The sequence below is a fragment of the Dermacentor albipictus genome, chromosome 10, assembly GCF_038994185.2.
Source record: "Dermacentor albipictus isolate Rhodes 1998 colony chromosome 10, USDA_Dalb.pri_finalv2, whole genome shotgun sequence".
Taxonomy (NCBI): Eukaryota; Metazoa; Arthropoda; class Arachnida; order Ixodida; family Ixodidae; genus Dermacentor; species Dermacentor albipictus.
Genome location: NC_091830.1, coordinates 72,699,225 through 72,722,259, shown reverse-complemented (window position 1 = coordinate 72,722,259; position 23,035 = coordinate 72,699,225). Strand labels below are relative to the sequence as shown.

Sequence of the window (23,035 nt, the reverse complement as noted above, 5' to 3'; positions counted from 1 at the left end):
GTGTAAACGTTTTATTCACTAAAATAAAAGAATTATGCAGCGTGTGTCACGAAACCTGGCAGTAAGCAACCCTGGGTGTCGCACCGTCGCATTGTTGAAATCGCAATCATGTGAAATGAGCCCTCTAAAAATCGCATTGCGACGCGTGCGACAGCACCGATTTTCGTCGTTGCAGTCGCAGCATGTGAAACAGCCGTGAGCCGACGCCGACGACAGCGGCTGTTCTGCGACACGAGCTCCTAACGCTGTCGCGTTAAAGTAAAGGCTAGTATGATTCGCATGCTGGGCTTAACCTTAGCTAAGCCACAGCCATTTTTTATGCGAAGCATATTACGAGAGCTCAACCCAGCTCCTCAGGTGCGGTGGTGTCGCCTTCAATGACCTTTGACCCCATGCTATACCACGTGCCACCGTGACGTCACGACAGAGGAGAAACGGGGCTCCAACTTGCGCCGTCGCTCACGGCGTCGCGGCGGTATATAAGCAGCTGCGCTTGTTTCTAGGTGGCTTTGGCTCAACTCTTGCAAGATGGGCTGGGTGGGAATCGAACCATGGTCTCCGGAGTGTGAGACGGAGACGCTACCACTGAGCCACGAGTACGATGCTTCAAAGCGGTACAAAAGCGCCTCTAGTGAATGCGGCGTTGCCTTAGAAACGAGCTGTTTCTAAGGCTCGGGCGTGCGTCGCTTGCTCAGGCGCACATTTCGTTGCCGCGCCGAACGCTGCGTTGCTCAACGCTCACCGCGTCCAATGCGGGGCGCGTAGTCGCTGCGCCGTAGCCCATTTTCTTACACCCCTTGGCGGGTCGACGGGAACGCTGTCGCGTTCCACTCTTGAAGGCGAAGCAGAGTAACGCATGAGTTGTTTCTTCGTCTAGCCGAACCAAATATAGCCAAGCAACAGCAGTTCACCAGGCTAAACAGTGGTTCAACAACTAAAATAAAAGCTAGTATGCTTCGCATCCTGGGCTTAACCTTAGCTAAGCCACAGCCATTTTTTTTATCTACATTTGTTTCGCATTCAGAGAGCGTTCGAATGTAAAACATTCGCCCACATATTTCTGGCAGGAGCTTGCCTGATGACTTTTGGTTTGCTTAGATAGGCAATCATACGGACAGGCCCCAAACAGCGCGTTTGCTTTAGACACCCAAGATTATGTACAAAAACGTTAATTGCCGTATTCTTCGAAAAAACGCACACAAATGCACAATTATTCCGTATCTATAGGGTGTTAATGTTGACACTACTATTTCCACATTTACATTATCAAGATTCATATGGTCCAACTAAATGAAATTGGTACGACCAAGCAGAAACAGCCACTTATCTAAAAAAAGTAAAATACAGGTATTAGCTATTCTTCGCAGCTCTGTCATTTTCACGAAGAAAGTGTAGTTGGTATTATGTTTTTCATTAACTTAAAGAAATTCTTGTCGCCAGTGGCCCTGCGAGGGATAAGCAATTGCCGATGTAATCGTGAACGCAAAATAGGTGAGCATGCGTTTGACAAAGCATTGAGATCGAGATTCACCGTCGTGGTGGCGTAAGAAAGAACTAGTGCGGAAAATAGCAATATTTCATAGCTACAAAACACACTAGTAAAGGAAGTGGCTAAGCCGAAAATTTCTACGTTATGGGTGACTAAGCAGCGTCGTGTGTCCAACAACCCTCGTTTCTTGGCCGTACTCATGAACATTATATAAAGTACCAAAATGTGCACATGTATGACAGCACTTACCACACTCTGTTATTTTAACACATGCTTGATGTAAATGGCGCCTGTAATAACCGTCTTCGCAGCTGCATACCCGTTCTCCACCAACACATGTTTTCTGCTCACCCCTGGGACACTGCCGCGGATACGGCTGGCGGCCTCTCCAGGGGCAGTAGACAGGCTTGTCGTTCGGTTGAGTGCACCCTTCAAAAGAAAAGAACACCGAATGTCTTACGTTTTATCTATATTTCTGTCACCCATACTTTTTGCCAGTTTACTTTTTCAGGTAAACGGTTATTGCGATTTCTCAGTTAGTTACCTGTGCATTAGCATCACATTACTTGGCCGAATTAGTTCATAACTGAGAAAGAAAAACCGAAGTGCGAGAGAAACATTGACGAAACGAGCACAGATGACTGACGCAATAAAATGCCAGTCCTGAGAACTAGTCTCGTCCATGTTCCTATCGCGTTTCTATTTTCCTTCAGCAATGCGTCTTCGCTATATTCACCTTCAGATCCATCCTAATATAAAAGTTTAAACGATGCGAAGCTTTTTTCGCATACTGTTAAGAACAGCCAGCTGCAGTGCAAGTTTGCCAGCCGTTTACGCCAGCGGTGGCAACCTCATCTTCGAACGTCACCGCCAACCTCTAGCCACGGCGCGACTAAGTCGACTTTGTGTCGGGAACAATACGCACGTCCTCCACTCTGTCGCTTCAGCTAGGATGCGTTTGACGAAGCAGGCTTTGCGCTGAAACCGCCACCATTACGCTCTAGCCTCGCCGCCGTTGTGACGGAATGACTTCGGCGGGCCAACGATTGTTAACGAACTCCCAAACGCGGACCTGATCTGCTACGGGTGGGGCATTTGCCGCGGGAACGTCGTCGTAGGCTCCTTCCCACGTGCCGAACAAAACGCAAGACAATGTGCTACCCGGGCACACTACTTGGGTCGGCTCCGAGTTCTACGAAGCCCCTCTGACATCGGCTCCGGGCCATGTACCTGTGTGTGTGTGTGTGTGTGTGTGCGTGGGTGTGTGGAAGCCGTCCCGGGGAGAGGCGACGTGTTTACAATGACTGGACGAACGTTTCCGTCCCCTTGGAATCAAGGGGGGACCAAGTGCTTATAAGGCGCTGTTGTGCGGATGCTCGACACACTTTTCTTAAGCAGTCATGTTGGACTGAGACACTCTCTCAAGCAGTCGTGTTAGACTGACGTACTTTCTCTCGAAGTCATGCTAGGCTGACGAACTGCATGTAAATACTGTAAATAAACCCTGATTCCTCGTTCTCGATGAGAAGCAGTCCTTCCCTTCATCAACGTCCTCAGCGTGGATAAGTTCGACGAAGGCATGGGCCAGCTACCTTCGTATTCATGCCGGACTCCAATCTTGACAACGGGTTACGAGCGATGGGATTGAGCCCCCAATGCTGACAACTGGCTGACAGCGGTGAGATGGACTTTGCGACGTGGTGCTGTGCCTACGGTGAGTGCTTGGTTCTCGTTTTGACTCTCTAGGCTTCATTTTGTGGTTGTTCTGTTTAGAACAGTAGGGAAGCTAGATTGTTGAGTGTTAGCTAGGTTGTGTTTTACTAGCTAGATTTAGAGAGCAGGATCACGGCAGTAAAGCAGCAATCATGGAGTTAAGGACACTGCTGAGAGACGAATTGTTGATTGTTGGTGAGGAACTTGGTCAAGATATACGCAAGGAAATGCTAAAATCGGAATTATTAGCGCTAATTTCCTATCAGGCCATTGAGGAAAAAATTGAAAAGGGATTGGAACCTTTAAAAAAGAGAGAGAAACGGGAAAGCGAAAGAGAAGAATGGGACAGAGAAAATCAAGAGAGAGAGGAATGCGATAAAGATCGCTAGTTAAGAAAAATGCAACTGGAACTTGAAAGCAAACGTTTGGAGTTGACTCAAGGAAGTGAAGGGGCTCTGGGACAATCAAGTGAGGCAGAATCGTACCGCATGGACAGGCTATTAAAGCCATTTGAGGTCGGGACCGACATAGGCTTGTTCCTAAGCAATTTTGAAAGGACTTGCGAGAAGATGAACTTCGGCCCGAGTACACGGCCACAGCGGTTGCTGTCTATGTTGCCATGTGAGGCGGCGGAGGTAATCGCCAGACTGAGTGCACAGGATGCATATGATTATGCAAAAGTTAAGGCTAGTCTCCTGAAGAAATACCGCCTTTCAGCCGAAGCTTTTCGGCAAAGGTTTAGGAGCACAGGAAAGATAGCAAGGTGTATCCGGAGTTTACATACGGCCTAAAGGCCAACCTAGTCGAGTGGCTGAAAAGCGCGGAAACGTACGACAGCAGAGGCGTGATCATAGAATGCATGTGTCTAGAGCAGTCCTGTAAAAGCATCCCCCAAGCTGTGAAACTGTGGGTGCAAGACAGAGAGAATGTAAACACTGTGGAAAGGGCGGCTGAATAAGACGAAGAGTACATAACGCGTAGAAAGTTGAACGCCGAAGACGGAAAGTGGGACGGTCGAAATGGACCGCGGAAACCCCTTCCATTCAAAAAGGGTTCGCAGACTAGACGATCGGAGCCTGTAGACGTGGAGGAAAAGCCCGCAGAAAAGAGTGAGGAGAAACTTAACGGAGAAACCGCTCAAAAAAAGAACAGAAAAGAAAATTCGAATCTGAATCTTTTAGACCAAATAGGTGTTATAAATGCCACAAACTCGGACATATAGCTGTTTACTGCGGGAAGCCCACTGTAGTTTTTTTCTACGTAGAGGGAAAAGATGAGAATATGGAACTTTTGAGCCCATATCTTCACGACCTGCAAGTTATAGGCAAACCATGCCGAGTGCTAAGAGACAGTGCGGCCATGATGAACATTGTCCATCCGTCTTACGTGACGGTAGATGGTTTCACCGGAGAGGTAGCGTGGATCAAACAGGTTGTAGGAAAATACAGCGTGTGTCTGCCCATGGCCTAAGTCAAAATCAGTGGACCATTCGGGGAGCTAGAGACTGAGGCTGCAGTTTGCACATTTTTGTCACTGCAGTACCCTTACATCTTGTCGAATAGTTCGAATCAGTTACTGCGAGACAACGGGCTTCAACTGGGAGAGGGCATAGTACAGGCATTGACGCGAGGCCAAGCTCATAAAATCGCATTGCTTTCGGCTTAAAATGCACAAGCTGCTCCAGCGGAAACATAAAAGGGGATAACTTCAATACGCGAATCCGAGCTACGCTTGAGGGATGAAAAATCAGTCGAGGAGAGCCTACCAGCTGACAGGGTCGTTATTATCACCGGCCTCAAAGGACTTTGATCAGCTCTTACGTGTGGATAGAGAGTCACTGGTAGCCGACCAAAAGAATGATGAGAGCTTAGCTAAATTACATCACACAGCTAAAGAAGGCATTGCTAAGCGCAACGTGACGATATATGAGAGAGCAGGATTGTTGTATCGGCAGTACAGAGTTCGAAAAGGTAGGATTTTAGATCAATTAGTCATACCTACTAAGTGTAGGGAGGACCTTTTGAGTCTCTGTCATGGAAATGGGGGCTCTGGCCACCTAGGCATAAACAAATCAAAGGAAAGATTGGATATAGAATACTACTTGCCTGGCTGTTTCAAAGAAGTAGGAAAATTTGTAAGATCATGCGACGCCTGCCAGCGCTCTGGCAAACCAGGAGATACATGGAAAGCTCCACTAAAGGTACTGCCCTTAATAAGAGAGTCTTTCAGACGACTTGTAATAGACACGGTAGGGACTCTACCAAAAACAATATCAGGTTACAGGTACTTGTTTACGATGCTGTGTCCAGCTACAAAGTTTCAAGAAGCAATCCCTCTCAAAGAGCTCAGCTCCACCGAAGTAGTAGACGCGCTTTTGGCAATGTTAACACGAGTTAGGTTTCCAGCCGAAATTCGGGCAGATCAAGGGTCAGTATTCATGAGCGCACTGACTTTCACATTCTTGCAAAAGTGAGGGGTAAAGTTAATACACAGTTCTGTATATCACCCTCAGTCAAACAGTGTAGAGAGGTGGCATTCAGTGCTTCAGCGAGTTTTGCGTGCGCTCCGTTACGAGCACAAGGAGGACTGGGAGAACTGTCTGCCGGCAACTTTGTTTGCTTTGCGAACGGTTCCACATGAAGCGACAGGGTTCTTACCAGCAGAACTAGTGTAAGGGAGCACACTCCGTTCTCCACTGAGAATGTTAAGAGAGATGTGGGAGGAAAGAGGGGGGAGTCCAACAGTGGTTGAATACGTGCTAAATTTTCTGGAATGGCTAAGCGCAACCCAAGAACTAGTCGAAAAGAACATGCGACTAGCTCAAAAGAAAGCCAAATTCTATTACGACAAAAATGCGAGGCTTCGTATGTTTAATGCCGGAGACCCGGTAATGATCCTCAAACCTTCAAGAAAGAACAAGCTTGAAGTTCATTGGGACGGGCCCGTTAAAGTGTTGCACAAACTTTCAGATACTAACTATGGTCTGAAAATACCCGATCACAGGAAGGAGGTGAAGATATATCACTGCAATTGGATGAAGCCATATGTAGAGCGGAGCGGAGTCATTAACTACACCATCAAAGGGCAGGATGGCACTAGTAACAAGTAGAGGGATTATAGGGTGACCTCCAACTCTGAAATCGGCCTAGAAGTAGTAAAACACTCGGTAATCTCGCACGTTCTAAGACCCGAGCAGCTAGATGAGCTAAAAGAGGTGTTAGGGGAACATCTCGACAGGTTCAGCGATCGGTCGGGTAGAACCGAAAAAATAACGCATGAAATAGAGCTGACAGCAGCCGAACCAGTAAAATCAAAGCCTTACAGGGTGTCTCCAAGGCAGAGAGGGAATTTGGAGGCAGAGATACAGCGCATGGTAGAGTTGGGAGTTATTGAGCCCGCTGACAGTGACTACAGGTCACCGCTAATACTGGTAGAAACCCCTAACAAGGACCCTCGTCCGTGTGTTGACTACAGGAAGGTAAATGCCATTACTAGGGATCAGCTGTACCCGATACCCAAAATTAAGGAACGAATTGAAAGAGTTAGCGTTGCAAAAAAATTACCGACGATTACGTTACTTCCTAATGCGAAATTTGAGCGCAGCAAATAAGCTGTTTCACCTTTTCGATAGATTGAGGCAAAGAAATCGAGCAACACATGTATGCGCTATCACAGAATTTTTTTTTTATTTTTCACACGTATTCCTTTAACAAAGACTCCACGTTCACAACTGGACCCTTAATGCCATATTGGCCTCCGCCGTGCATCAGTCGTCGCACTTGCATGAATGGGATTCGCGGAGATACGAGTTTTACACTCACCGCATTAAGTTGTGGAAGGTGCGCTGGCCTCGAGGGATATTTGTAACCGTTTGTTGTCGAAAAATGAGGAATGTCACCTTTCCGCACAGATTTCATGCATGAAGAACACAGTCTGAATTGACACAAGTCCGAGTTGGGAAACGCACACCGGAGATTCTCACGGCACGTATCCGGAAGCGGTTTCACGTCATTTTGGAACCATAGCCGATCACACACTGAACACAAACTTCCAAACGGATTGTCTGTAAACTGTCGCCGGAAAGCATTTGTTGCACCCTGACTGTTTGCGAGCCTTTGTTTGCGTTTGGCCTCGGCCTCGGCCGCGCGAACGGTAGAGTCTTCTCTGCGACGGCGATGAGCTTCTGCGTCAGCCTCGCTTACTGCTGGTTGCTCTCGACGGCGGCGATGAGCCTCCGCTTCGGCGGTGCGAACGGCAGGGTCTTCTCGGCGGCGGCGATGAGCTTCTGCTTCAGCCTCGCTTACTGCTGGTTGCTCTCGACGGCGGCGATGAGCCTCCGCTTCGGCGGCGCGAACTGCAGGGTCTTCTCGGCGGCGGCGATGAGCTTCTGCTTCAGCCTCGCTTACTGCTGGTTGCTCTCGACGGCGGCGCTTAGCCTCTGCTTCGGCGACGCGTACTCCTGGATAATCTCGACGGCGGCGACGGTAAGCTTCTGCTTCGGCGGCACGCACTTCTGGATTCTGACGGCGACGGCGCTGGGCCTCTGCTCTGGCAGCTCGTTTAGCAGCAGCAGCAGCAGCAGCAGCAGCAGCAGACGGAGGACTTCCATCGGTCGTCTCTCTCATGGCTCAGAAAGAACTGGCAGATAATTTCGCAGTGGCGAACGGCAGCGGCAATTTCGGCTCGGGCGGTGCACATATACAGATCGGCCGCCACCGATCTGGCTCTCTGATTGCCACCGCACAGGGCGAACGGCAGCGGCAATTTCGGCTCGGGCGGTGCACATATACAGATCCGCCGCCACCGATCTGGCTCTCTGATTGCCACCGCACAGGGATTGCATTGGAGGAGGAGCGAAGAAAGGAATTAAGTTCGAGCCGGCGCTTTGACAACCGGAGACTCGCAGGAAGAGGGGGGAGGGGGGTGGCGTGTACACCCAGCGGCAAACGATGGGGGCAGAAGCGCGCGCAGCAAGCGGACAACACGATAAAGGGAGGAGGGAAGAGATAGCAGCGACTGACTGATGCCGCTGACGCCGATAGTTAGTCAACCCCAGCTGCGGAGTTGGTTTCAGGGACAACGCCGCCGATGCCGACACAAACAATATGATACCCTCGCTTCCGCAGCGCTAAGAACCAGGTCTAGCCGTGGGAAGGTGGTCACGTATTCGTCGACGTGCCGGGGCCTACGTGAAATAACCGGCGCGTCGGCAACTGAAGAGCACCCTATCCGCCACACAAGAACAGGGGGGGGGGGACCCTTTCCTCCTCTTTCTGCATGGCGGCGACGGTGTTCTATGCAGTCACGTTATCTTGACTCTCTAGCGGCGTCAGCGGCATCCAGCGGTATCAGTCGGTCGCTGCTAGCGCTGGGGGGATGAAAGGGGGGCGGAGCTGGTTACGAGGCCGACGACAACGCCGACGACGACGCGAAACACAGGAACGGACGCCAAAGAGCTGCGCTCTAAAACATTTCAACTATAAATCTCGTGCGGGAGTACTGGCAAGTTCCCCTTTCAGAAAGCGTCAGCCGCTTTGCTGCATTTATCTCACCTGAAGGCACTTTTCACCCTCTCGCACTCAGCTCCGGGCTGAAGAAGGCGCCGTTTAGCTTCTCTAAGTTAATGGATATTGTCCTAAAAGACTTGCAGGAGTTCGCCTTGCCATATGTTGATGATGTAGCGATTCTTTCGGACAGCTGGGAACAACACGTATCGCACCTCACACAGGTGTTCTCACGGTTGAGAGAAGCCGGATTAACGATGGAAGCGGAAAAGTGTAGATTTGGTTGTTCACCGGTTACTTATTTGGGCCATGTTGTCGTCCAAGGAACGAGAGGGCCGGCCAAGCTGAAAATAGCTATGACTGGACAATTTTCTCAGCCGCGCACGAAAAGAGACGTTCGGTCATTTTTGGGACTTGTGGGGTACCATCAACGGTACATTCCGAATTACCCGCAAATGGCAAGTCCATTACCGCACGCCCTCCGAAAGGGAGCACTGAGTAGCGTGCACTGGGATAAGGACAAAGAGAACGCTTTCCAAAGTTTGAAAACGCTATTGGTCTCTCGTCCTGTGCTTCGCGCGCCAAACTACACAAAGGAATTCTTAGTTCAATGCGACGCAAGTGACAGAGGTGTGGGCGTGGTACTTAGTCAGGTCGGCGACAGTAACGAGGAGCATTCTAACCTCTATGCCAGCCGTAAACTAAAGGTAAGAGAGGAAGCCTACAGCGCTTCAAGGAAGGAATGCGCTTGTTTAGTTTGGGCCACCCAGAAGTTGTCGTGTTACTTGTACGGAGCGAAGTTCATCTTTTCCTTCCATGATTACTGAATTTGTCAGCACGAAATTGCTTGAGAATTTGGCATAGCGAAATGTAGCATTTTTTTTGTTTCTGCACTTATGTGTTTTTTTTTTAAGCCTAGTGGGCCTAAAGTGAGAGTCAAGGTAGGTCATCTCGGCGCAGAGTCGTGTTGTGGGGTTCATTTTGCAGTTGCCTGTCCTTGTTGGATGTTTTGGGGCGGTGACATCATTGCACAAGTGGTTACTGCGAGCCAAGACATCACCCCCTGGCCACCAGCCGTTCTCTTCGTGCCCAGCGGTTATCTGCGCTAGACAGACGAGATTTCCCCGGCCATGGAGGCGCTGTTAAGAACGGCCAGCCGCAGTGCAAGTTTGCCAGCCGTTTACGCCAGCGGTGGCAACCTCATCTTGGAACGCCGCCGCCAACCTATAGCCACGGCGTGACTAAGTCGACTTCGTGTCGGGAACAATGCACACGTCCTCCACTCTCCGTCGCTTCAGCTAGGATGCTTTTGACGAAGCAGGCTTTGCGCTCAAACAGCCACCGTTACGCTCTAGCCTCGTCGCCGTTGGGAGGGAATGAGTTCGGCGGGCCAACTATTGTTACCGAACTCCCTGACGCGGACCTGATCTGCTACGGGGGGGGGGAGGGTGGAGTTGCCGCGGAAACGTCGTCGTAGGCTCCTTCTCACGCGCCGACCAAGACAATGTGCAACCCGGGCGCGCTACTCGGATCGGCTCCGAGTTCTACGAAGCCCCTCTGACGTCGGCTCCGGGCCATGTACCTGTGTGTGTGTGTGCCTGTGTGTGTGTAAGCCGCGCCCGGGAGAGGCGCCGTGTTTACAATGACTGGACGAACGTTTCCGTCCTCTTGGAATCAAGGGGGGACCAAGTGCTTATAAGCCGCTGTTGTGCGGAATGCTCGACACAATTTTCTTAAGCAGTCATCCTGGACTGAGACACTCTCTCAAGCAGTCGGTGTCAGATTGACATCCTTTCTCTCGAAGTCATGCTAGACTGATGAACTGCATGTAAATACTGTAAATAAACCCTGATTCCTCACTCTCGGTGAGAAGCTGTCCTTCCTTTCATCAACGTCCTCAGCGTGGATAAGTTGGACGACGGCATGGGCCACCTACCTTTGTATTCATGCCGGACAGTGGCGTAGCCAGAAATTTCGTTCGTGGGGGGATCACTTTGCAGCTCGGCCTCCCCTTATAGTGTAGTCGAGGGATATATATATATATATATATATATATATATATATATATATATATATATATGTCATTCAGCAGCCTTTTTTTTACATTTTCGTGCATATGCGACGACCAGGGGAAAATCTCAATGACGCTGTCCTTTGTTAGAATGTATTGAGCAGGAGCAGCTGTCACCGGTTGTGTATTGCGAGTACTTGCTCGGAAATTATAGTCGCAACGGAAAGCACATATAAAAAGCAGGAGTTCTGCAAAATATACGAGGGCGAGTCAAATGAAAGTGAGCCAGTGCGAATATATGACAAACGGGGTACTTTATTTAAAAGTAGTCACCATGAGTATTTAGACACGTGTCCTACTAACGAGTCGCGTGATTCCCGTCTCATAAAACTCCTTGGATTGCTGCCTCAAAAATCTGTAAATGACTACACTTCATCTTCCGACACGATTGTGGTTCCCTTGAGCATTTTTTCAAATTTTACCAAATGTGGAATACGCGAGGCAACAGGTCTGGGCTGCATGAGGGATGTTGCAGCGTTTCCCACTTGAACTTTGCCAGTTTTGTATTAACCACATCAGCGACGTGGGAACGGGCAATGTCGTGAAGCAAGATGTTCCCAATGCTCAATTTTCCACGTCGTTTGTTCTTGATAGCGATACGTAGCCGATACGACCTTTCACAATATCTGAAACGATTTAGAGTTTCTCTAGGTTTAGAAAATTCGATCAATGATGGCCCCTAACGATCTAAAAAGAAGTCAACACTTTTCCGGCAGAAATGACGGCCTTTGTTTTCCTTGGGAATGGTGAATTCAAATGTTTCCACTGTAAGCTTTGCCGTAGTGTTTCAGGCTAGCAGTAGCGGCACCACGAGTCATCCCCGGTCACAATTGCAGACAAAAAGTCGTCACCCCCATCTGGGGTTCTTTCACGCGCGCCTAAATCTAAGTACACCGGTGTTTTTGCATTTCGCCTCCATCGAAATGCAGCCGCTGTGACCGGGATTCGATCCCGCGACCTCGTGCTCAGCAGCCCAACACCATAGCCACTGAGCAACCACGGCCTTTTCAATTGTGTTGGGGGTGATTGCATGGTGGCTTTGGCCCGGCCATGGATCTTCTTTGTAACTTTCATGTCCTTCTTTGAACAGTTGGCTACAACGCTTCGCAGTGACCAATGAAACGCAATGTTCAACGTATACGGCAGCCATACGGCAAATAATTTCTTTTTGGAAAACATCTTCATTTGTCAAAAACCTCACCACACCAAGCTGTTCAACTTTTGGAGTTTCCATTATGCCACGCAACCATGTTCAACCCAGTGTATGAGAGCATTAAAGAACATTTAACCTCCCCTCTGCATGTCACTTGTAAATAAGGTGCGTATGTGCTACAAGCATGCCTCGAAAATAATGAACCGAACCATTATTGCGCGAAGTGAAGATACAGCTTGATACAGGGCAAAAAATTCACTGCGCATATACACAAAACCTCGCAACAAGATATTTAAATATACGTATAAGTCTCCAATAAATCTACCTACCTAAGAAAAAGTCACTATATATAATGCGTCAAACAAGGCAAATAAACAGGTTGAGAACCACAGATTCACAGATCGCACACCCCCTCCCCCACCTCCCTCCACTCCCAAAATGTATCGCGTGCGACGCAAGGCGGCGTGCTTCCTCCCCGCTTTTCTCCCTTGCGCACACAAGACTCATCGTCGGCTCAACCCCTCCCCCTTCTGCCCACACTTTCATTCGCACATAGAGCATGCGGCGCGTGGTCACGATGTTGTCGCCTTTGGCCTTTATTTATACGGAACATGCGGGCAACAGCAGGAATGCACCTGGAGTCTTCATATAGCTGCTATCACAATAATATAGTAGTATCCGGCAACTGAAGCGTCCGGTGGCCCATTACCTTCCGCAAAAGAAGTAACAAAATCGAACTTTCACTATGCGACAATTCACTGCGCCAAAACAATGTCTTCCTTTTTTTTTTTTTGTGGGGCGGGGGGCGTCGAAATAGAATAACGCAAAGGAATGCATGTTGGCTACAATCGAATGCCTACTTTGGGCACCTAGTGTGGCTACCGAAGGAATATTGAAGAAAACGTGTGACGCTTGGTACACAGAAAACCATAGGCACACTGCTCGGTATCCTACACCGGCGAGACAAAAATTGGAGGACGCTTAAGCTTCGCCTTCAAGAGTGGGACGCGACAGCGTTCCCGTCGACCCGCCAAGGGGTATAAGACAATGCGCTACGGCACAGCGATCACTTACGATGCGCCCCGCATCGGACTTAGCGCCCACCCATCACGCGGTGAGCGTCGAGCAACGCAGCGTTCGGCGTGGCAACCAAACGTGCGCCTGAGCGAACGGAACGAACCAAAGAACTCGGTGTCTCGGAGGGGAAACGATCTGCGCCAGCCAAACGTCGTGATCGGCACGGGCAGAGAGATAGATAGTTATCTAAACCGGGAGCACAGCGAAGCGTCGTCAGGGGAGAGGGAGTCCCGCGACGCGCCTGGCAGCGGTCCCAATGCGCGCGCGGCGCGCCTCCTGTCGGGGCAGCGCCGTACATTGAGAGGAGGGGGTCTTCTGTGTTTGCCGCAAGATGGCTCTGCGTGTGCGGAAAGCGCAGAAGAAATGATGCGGAAACGCACTTCGCAACTCGTGTAATTGCGACTTCTGTACGTTACATGTTCATAATTACCGATATACACCGCAGTATAACTTTCCACGGCTCGTTTCGAAGGCAACACCGCATTCACTAGAGGCGCGTTTGTACCGCTTGGAAGCATCGAACTCGTGGCTGAGTGGTAGCGTCTCCGTCTCACACTCCGGAGACCCTGGTTCGATTCCCACCGGGTAAATCTTGGAAGTTGCTTTTTATTTATGAAACGCCTGCCGTTATTTATCGCTCACGGTCAACGCCGCGGACGCCGACACCGACGCCGACGACACCGGCTTTTCTGCGACACGAGCTCCTTAACGCTATCGCGTTAAAATTTTCCGGAGAGGTTGCGCTCAAGCGAACGCGTTGGTCTCCGTCGAGTCCCCGCAGTACTGGCGGCGAGCGATTATGCATTGTTTCTTTTTCTCGTCTGCTAGCCAGGAAGCGTCCAAAACTCTGCCAGGCGAAAATGCAGTCGGCCAGAGAAAGAGGAACGCGCATCGAAGTGCGTGGCGCGGTTGTCGATGCAGCACGAGAAAAACGCATGCCCTCTGGCTGGATCGGCAGACGCGGGTTACGAGAACAAAAGAAAAAAAGAAGAGAAAGGGGCTCAATGTATCCTCGCGAATAAAAGTCTAGCTAGACAAATAAATAATAACTTAGTTACAATGGTGGATTTAGTGTCTTGACATGGATGCTTTGGCGCAGGTGGAAAAAAAAATGTTCATATTCTTTTCTGTGACCTGACGGCACCAATGAACCACCACAACGCTTTGTCTCATCGGACCTCGCTGCGTGCTTTGTCAACTTGTCTGGTAGTATGTTGATTTGGCTTGTCTCGTTGTATGGCGCGATGTACGACTTTAGAAAAGTCGATGCACCTTTGGTGTCAAATGTTTACAACAGCATTAAACCCACAAAGTTCCGGAATTGAAAATCTAAAGCACGACTTTGGAAATGTCAATGCACCTTTCGCATCAAAATGTTATGAGAACTTTACACCCACAAAGTTTCAGAATTGAAATCCAAGCGCTCCGTAGATTCCGCGGCCTCCGCGAGATGCCGAGACGAGCCCGCTCGCCATCAAAACGCCCTTGAAATTTTGTGCTCGGTGGGGCTCCTTGCGTTACGATATGTAACTCCCGATGCATGGGCGTTGCCACGAAATCCAGCCCGATTTCTCAATGTTCGCGCTAAAATGTCATTTCGAGCGTGAATTAAGGACATTCTAGACAAAATTGACCATGGTTTCCGGCGCCGGGAGTTGTTTTGGTCGGCGGCGCATGACAGCACAAAAAAATTTCGGGGGGGTGCTGAAGCCCCATAAGCCCCCTCCCCCCCCCCCCCTGGCTACGCCCCTGATGCCGGACTCTAATCTTGACAACGGGTTACGAGCGATGGGATTGAGCCCCCGATCCTGACAATAGCGAAACGGCTGCCGTTGCAGCGGTAGCGGTTGAAGGACGCACTCTGCGCCTTGCTATCTTGTTGGCGGCTCGAATAACGAAGCATGGCGTGCAAAATATTAAGAAAGAAACAATGCACTAAGGCTCCGCGAAGGCAACATAACTAATTTTATGCGTGTCCCAAACACTCCGCAGGCACCGGTAGCGCCAAAGTAATTTCTCCCCAATTCGGGACAACGGTGCTAAAAGCGAGCTTCGAGAAAGCACTGCGCTGCACTGAGATAAATCGGTAAGTGCCTTGATAGAACAGGCCACGATGGCTCTTTTGTGAGAGATGGGAAGCATTTCAGCTCGCATGTACCTGCCGTGGTGGGAGATTGATTCGCGGCACGGGCAGTAGCTTTTTTGGGCGTGCGCTAGGCCCTCGGGAAGGTAGAATAACTATTGATTGTAGGAAATGACTACCTCAAAGAGCAAAAATAAAACACAAGGGGTTCAGAAATGCACAAACAAATGTATGTGGCGATCTCACAAATTGTTACTTGACTTCACAGTGTGGTTGAAACTAAGATATATAGCTGATAAATAAAACTCACAAGAGTGACGAAGCTACTGGTCTGTACGCGTTGACCGAACCACATCTACGATATTTCGAGCAGCAGCGTGTTTCTAATACTGTTCCACCGGAGCGGTACAGCAGAAGATCTGGTTGAAGGAAAGGCGGTGGCGTGCGCATGTTCATCCGGCGAGATATGAACTGGCCAAAATGTATAAGTGACCTCTACCGAGCATCTATGGAATACAGGCACATAGGACGAAAAAGAAAATACGTGACTTTGTGAAGCCTATTTTTGCGAATGTAGTAAAAGCAGAGAGAAAAGGAAAATTCTTTGATTGTGTCGGAAGCGAAGATACTGTGTTCAGAAAATAGAACTATTGTGATAAAAATATGGAAGGTGCTTAAGCTTCCCCTTTAAAAGTGGAACGCGATCGCATTCAAATATATCTGACCGATTCTCACGCTTTTCGCCTACTGGAGCGTATGTAACCTTGACCTTTACCGGGAATGCTGGCCGCGAACGCTATGCACGACGGCGGGCTTTGTGGTAGAAACACGACGCCTTATGTGGGTGTTCTGCCGTCGACCACAACAATCGTACCACTGCCTGGTCCGCACCACAGCCGAGCTGTCTATCCTTCCCGCCACGCCAGCATGTTACCAACACGGCCAGTCCACACCAACGCTCCACGTTGTAAACACTACCGGCGCGTCCTATGGTCTCCGGCCAATAATGCCAGACATCGGACTTCATCACATGCACAAATGGGTGTTTGTGATCGCCGACGCCAGCTTTGCCATACTGTGAACGGACTTGTACAGCCGTTTAAACCTAGATGTAGGTGTTCTCGATCGGCGCGTTAAGGATAACGTCACATCTCTCGATGTACTTGGCCTGCAGTCCTACGTCACCTCATCCGGCACCCGTACGTTTGAGTCGGTCTCAACTCTCCACAATATACTTGCTGAGTACCTACAACCTTCAGGAGCGAAAGGTAGGACAGCTATTCCGCTGTCAAGCATTTTCCATTTTTGCTTGAAGGCTGTAACTGTTACATTCTGATCATCCACAAACCGTTACCCTTCGTTTTCAAGAACAACAGTTACTCATGCTCGTAACATGAGCTTCGGCAACTTGCCCCCATTTTCGCATTTTCTATTGACATCGCCAATATCTCTGGGACCCCAAGTCATGCACCTGACGCAGAGTCGCGAATCAAGGCTATGCCTGCTGGCCCTGTAAGTTTCCAAGCTCTAGACTCCGCCCAGTAAAACGACACCAGTCTGCTTCAAATCAGAAAAAAGCTCTTCGCTGCAGCTTGTGGAGGTGCCGAATCTCTACACCGCAACACTGGTCATCTCCCACATCTCAGGCAGCTCCTCGCCCGTTGCTGCCCCATCAGTTTCGGCAGCCAATATTCGATTAACTGCACGGGCTAAGCCATCCGCGAATCAGAGCGACACAGAGGCTTATCACAGGCCGCTTCCTCTTGTCAGGGATCAAGAAAGATGTTCGAAGCAGGGAAGAAGCTGCCAAGCTGGCCAAGCAGTGAAATTGATCCGGCACACACGTTCAGTGGTACAGCCATTTCAACTACCATAAAGCCGCTTCGATGACATGCATTAACCTTTGTGGCACCTATTCCGCCTGCGAAGGTTTCAGGTACCTCCTCAGGTGTGTCGACCGGTATTCAAGGTGACCCGAGGCGACGCCTCTACAAGACGTTACTTCCGAAACAATGGTGGAAGCATTTGTTGCTACGTGGGTGTGCAGTACCGGGTGCCTTTAAGCATAACTACTGATCTTAGCTGACAATTTTACAGCTCGACTGCTCCTGCGCTATCGAGTATCCTCGGCACGCGCCTTCCTAACACCACGGCTTACCACTCACAGAATAACCGCATGGTTGAACGTTTCCACTGACAACTGAAGGCGTCATTGACCGCCACGCTTGACAGACGGCACTGGATGGAAACGCTACTCCTTAGTATTACTAGAGCTGCAAACAACATTCAATGACCACTTCAGAATCAGCGCAGCCGAGATACTCTATGGTTAGCAATCCACGTTCCAGGCAAGTTTTCGGGCACCCAGCAAGGCACTCTGCCAGGGCCGCGGAGCACTTAAAGAGACAGTGACGTGCGACCGCGGGAAAGCTGGCTACTTTGATCACTGACTCTTGATTCCTTCCGCCATTCACACCTAAGGCTCCAGCATTCAACCGGGGGGGGGGGGGGGGGCGCTTTCTTGTAGCGAGCGTCGGTCCCTTCTCCGGGCTTCGCCGTGCGGGTCATTGCCCCTAGCTCTGAAAATCAAGCTTACTTCTCCGTGGGGGCCATTTCCCCTTGCTCTTTCTTGGAGCATGGATGGCTGCCCGACAGGGTCGTCACAACAGGCACTCGGCCAAGCGGCTTTCACTTTCGAATAAAACAGTCGACTATCTATTCTCAAGCGGCGAAAGCGCACATTCGTTTACTTCGCCAAACCTAGCTCCCACCAAGTGGTGACCCAGGACATTTATGTTTTTTTATCGAACACTAGCCATGGATGACGATGTTGATAGAGACGACGCCACGATTACGTCTGCTGTCAACGCTGCAAAGCTCCAGCTTCACAGCTTTTGGCTCCAGAATTCCCGAGATGACTAATAAATGTAGACCCCCGTTTTGAACTTCGGCGAATCACTTCACAGACAACAAAGCACCTGCGCGTTCTCGGGACGCTACCCTCCGACATCGCTGATGCCATTGACGACTTGATAGTGGGTACGCCTACGGCCACAGCAAACGACAACCTGAAATGCATGGTTTTTCAGCGCCTCCAGGCATCGTAACAAAGTCGACCCCAACAGCTCCTATCCGAGAAACTTGGTTACCAACGACAGTCACAATTCCTGCAGCGCTTGCGTCAGCTTCTGGATGAGCACTCCGCAAATGAAAGCCGGCTTCCAATTTTGCGCGAGCGGTTCCTACAACGGCTCTCACTGCAAACCCAGAACGTGAGCTCGGGCAACTTCCCTTTATCTCCGAATTTTCTAACGGCAACCGCCATATCTTAGGGACCACAAATTAGGTCGTTGATGCATTGTCGCGAATCAAGGCTGTGGCTGTTGGCTCGGTAGAGTTCGAAGCTCTAAACTCCGCCCAGTAAGATGAACTCCGTCTGAAGCAATTTGAGAATAAGGCTAGTCGCTGCAGCTTGTGAAGATGCCGCTTCTCTACACGAGAAGTTTGATCACGTGCCGCATCTCGCGGGCGCTTCGCCCATTCTTGCCCCATAAGTCTCGGCTGCCAATATTCGATTTACTGCACGGGCTAAGCCATCCGGGGAATTAGAGCGACACAGAGGCTTATCACAGACCGCTTCATCTGGCCAGGGATTAACAAAGATGTTCGAAGCTGGGGAAAAACCTGCCAAGCCTGCCAGACAGTAAAATTGACTCTGCACACTCATTCAGCGGTGCAGCCATTTCAACCAGCAGAGAGCCGTTTCGATTGCGTGCATTAGGCTTGGTGGTGCGTCTTCAACCCTGCCAAGGGTTTACATACTTCCTCAAGTGTGTTGACCGGTAGTCAAGGTGACCCGAGGTGACAGCTCTACAAGATGACACTGCCGAAACAGTGCCGGAAGCAATTCTTGCTACATTGGTGTTGCAGTACGGTGTCCCTGGCGCACCTCTACTCACCTAGGCCGAGAATTTCAAAGCGCGATTGTTGCTGCGCTATCGAGTATGCTCGGAACGCGTCTTCGTAACACCGCGGCTTACCCCTCACATAGTAACGGCATGGTCGAACGTTTCCACCGACAATTGAATGCGTCATTGACCGCCACGCTCGACAGACGGCACTGGCTGGAAAGGCTACAGTTGCTTAGTACTACTGCGGCTGCAAGCAACAATCAGGGATGATCACAGAAGCAAGGTTTGAGTACGGGCTAGCTGGTATTCCATGATGTAAATCGTCACTTACAGCGCATACATAGACGTGCATACAAACATTTGTCCTGCGTCTATGTATGTGCTGTAAGTGACGATTTATACCATGATCACAGAGTCAGCGCAGCCGGGATGCTCTAAGGTCAGCAATCCACGCTCCAGGCAAGTTTTTTGGCACGCAGCAAGGCAATCCGACAGCTGCCGCGCAGCACTTAGAAAGTGTTGTGTGACCACGTGAAATCTGCCTACCTTGAATATGGACTCTTGATTCCTTCCGCCATTTACACCTAAGCGTCCGCCATTCAGGGGCGCGGCGGAGGGGGGGGCGGAAGCAGTCTTCTAGCGACCGGTCGTCACTTCGCCATGCATCCCCGTGGGGGTCATTGCCCCTTTTCCGGAAATACAATGTGCTTCCTTGTGGGGGTAACTGCCCACAAGGAAGCACATTTCTTGTCCACAACCGTCTCCTTTCTTGGAAAGGAGACGGCTGCTGGACAAGGGCGCCACCACAGACACTAAGCAAACCTGCTGTTAGTTTTGAATAAATCCAGTAGACGCTCCATTCTCAAATTATAAGAACGTGTACTCAGTGCATCTGCCAAACTGTGCTCGCAACATATGCGACGCTGGCTCTCTGCGACTTTCCAATGAGAAAAGAACATTACTTCAATCTATCTGTTGCTGAGAGTAATCGAACCCACGCCACAAGAGTTCCTAAATGTCATCAAATCACGTGTTGGCAGGCTGCGCCACAATTGTACTGAATTTTCGCGGCTTAGCAATGAATGCATTCCCCACCGATGCTTTAGCGATATTCGGTATCAATTACCTATTTATGTGGAGCTCCTTAGTGAATGTTTCCGACTTAACTCATTGGGTATGTACTACTCAATGCGGACTAATCGAGGGCACAACTTTCAACATTCGCCGACACTGCGACGCGACGCTTCTCGTCTTGGAGGCCCCGCGTGGATTTCTGGCCAGTGTTTATAGATGGCACAATGTGTCCAGAAAAAGCGCTAATGCGTATTGCGGACGACATGAGACTTCTAAGCGTTCGCATGAAGCCGCACGCCTTGCATATCGGGGGGCAGACGAAAGCTTCGGTGCTGCGCACTGGATGGCGTGGATTGTTCTCAGGGAAGCGCGAAGGAGGAACTGCTCTTCACTAAATGCCTCAACATAACGTATTTCGGCGGTGACACTATGTGGTAATGCTATATTGATTCATTGCTAAACGCACTGCACTCAACTGTCATAGTTAGACGGGTTCTGCTGAATTAATATAACACAAAATATTAGTTACTGCGAGACAACCACAGAAGTTACGTATGTAAGGAAGGGGATATTGATCCGGAGTAGTGAGGACATTCAACCCTCGGAAATCACCACAAGGCTGTCAGTTGCCACTGTCCTACTTAGGAACCAGGTGGAGAGGAGACCAATTGCTGGAGGAAGTACGAAGAACACCGGGCTGAAGCATGTCTTCGAACTCAAGGTGGGCGACATCCAAACTCCGTCCAGGGCGCCTCGATGGCCTGGTGGCGACAGGTGGCCCGGTGGTGGTAATATGCTCCGTCACTTTGCGTTTCACGGGCAGCGCAATTATTATAACATATAATTCAACTCAATAGGACACATTTTTTATTTTTATGCAAACATATATTTCTTCTGATAGTGTGCTTATTTTCCAATAACTCACTATCCGTACATTCCATAAGGCGTTTTTATAACAGGGCCACTCGCGCTTACTTCGTATCAGCTCCGCGACCATATTGAGCACCATAAAGTACCAAATAAAAGTCGATTTTCTTTGTGCAGTCTCAGTATTTATTACGAATTGGGTATGATTGTGTAGTTCATTCATCAGGTACTTCTCGCATACGCGCCTATGACAAAAGGCCCAAGGCCTACCCGCTGGGCACATTTATCATCCGAGACTCACGCAGGCGTTTACATATTGGAGGTGGGTAGTGCTAAGAAGAGAAACAGTTGGAAAAATAATAGGAAAAATAATTAAATATTTTCATTATCTTCGTGTGTGCAGGGTATATTCGTGCGTGATTATCACGTTGTGATAAACATTTTTTTGCTACCCTGACAAGGTACGTTACGCGTAATTGTTCAGAACAATTATTATGCGTAAAGACATTATGCGATGAAAGAAGCCCACACTTAGCTGTTTCCCGTACGAACCTATATAATCTTTGTTTGCTCAGTGCTTACAAAATTCACTATTCTTGCCTATAAATAGCCTCTGCGTAAAAAAAAAAACGCCGATTGCCACGGCAGTGGCAAAACCACCACCTTCCTTTTAAAGCTATGTGCTATATTGTTCATTGCTGCGATTGCTTGAAAAGAAATACAGAATAAGCGTTTGCGTTGCACTGCTGCATTTCAAATGTTCTTCACGCGTTTGGAATTCCCAGTTATGCTGCATCTAAAAATTTATTTGCTATGTAAATACTAAAGCACCAAGAGAATAATAATAATAAAAATAATAATAATAATAATAATAATAATAATAAACTTACAGTTGACGGCACACGTATCCCGACTCATGAAAGGTACAATAAGAGCAAGATATAGAAGCGTCATTCTTCTTTTGTTGATGGTTTCAGCTGCATAATTAAAGGTCCGAATAATCACGTTTTATAAGAAGATAACTGGAATCAGTCATTGCAATGCATCCTAATAATTAAATGCTAACCTCGCAAACACGAGACGCTTTCGATGAAAATTAGGCGCCGGAACCTCCTTTAACTATTGCCCGCCGCGGATGATTAGTGGTTATGGTGTTCGGCTGCTGAGGACGCAGTCGCGGGATCGAGTCCCAGCCACAGTAGCCGCATTTTGATGGGGGGAAATGCGAAAACACCCAAGTATTTAGATTTGTGTGCTCGCTAAAACCCCAGCTGGTACAAACTTCAACGGCGTGCCTCATAACGAGGCCGTGGCTTTGGCACGCAAAGCTCAATGATTTAATTTTTTTTCATCTGACGATAATTCTGAGAACTTTGACTAATTTTTGAAATGTTACTTATACTTTACTGTCTCCAACTATAAGGAGCTCATATTGTGCCAAGTATAAGAAAAAGACGTCTCCTAGGGGTTCCAAGTTAACCATGTGTTTTGCAAGCCAACTCCATACCACAACTTCATGTTAGTTTTCAACACACCACATAATTCTCTAACGTCTTCAACTGCATCTCCTTCCGCTTGGGATCAGCAGGGTTACTCTAATACTGAAGTTCTGAATAACTCACAATATTTCTGTTGCGAAGAGACAGACGTGTTGTATAATTTCACGGGAGTTGATAATCTGGCCACAATTGATTGTTTGGAAGTGCAAACAGACACTTCGAAGAAGGACATCAAAGAACAAGCGCAAACTAGAGCAAAATTTTTTTCACACAAGGAATAGATGCCAAGAAAGTATGAAGGCAGGAGGAAACAAGAGGGAAGTGAGAAATTACACTACAAGCATGTGCCGTCCACAAAGGAAATTTCTCATTCCAGCAGTGGTATCAAAAGGGAACTTACGCAAGTGTCACTAATATTTATTTTCATAAATATAGCTTAGGCTAGTTCCCTAGTTCGCGAGTCCTGATTGCGATACAACGCTGAATGCTGTCGGGAAAGGAAGTAAACTCAAATGTCTGCTATTTTGATGGGTTTCAAGCCATACCGGTACATTGTTATATTTTATTGAGTAGCTTGGATATGGTTCAGGAAAA

The 23,035-nt window shown here is 49.0% G+C and overlaps 1 protein-coding gene across 5 annotated transcripts in view; it reads right to left on the bottom strand.

The window, feature by feature from the left end:
- The window catches only part of LOC135898184 (uncharacterized), a 160,199-nt gene that overhangs the window by 114,867 nt on the left and 22,297 nt on the right, over nt 1-23,035 (bottom strand). For 4 of the 5 annotated variants that reach the window (XM_065427004.2, XM_070527436.1, XM_070527437.1 and 1 more), the window contains exons 2-3: nt 21,833-21,919; nt 1,739-1,918 (exon numbers count right to left, since the gene is read on the bottom strand). In XM_065427004.2, coding sequence (XP_065283076.2) covers nt 1,739-1,918; nt 21,833-21,919 — 267 coding nt within the window. The remainder of the gene's footprint in view (nt 1-1,738; nt 1,919-21,832; nt 21,920-23,035) is intronic. The other variant, XM_070527438.1, reaches the window with a different exon arrangement.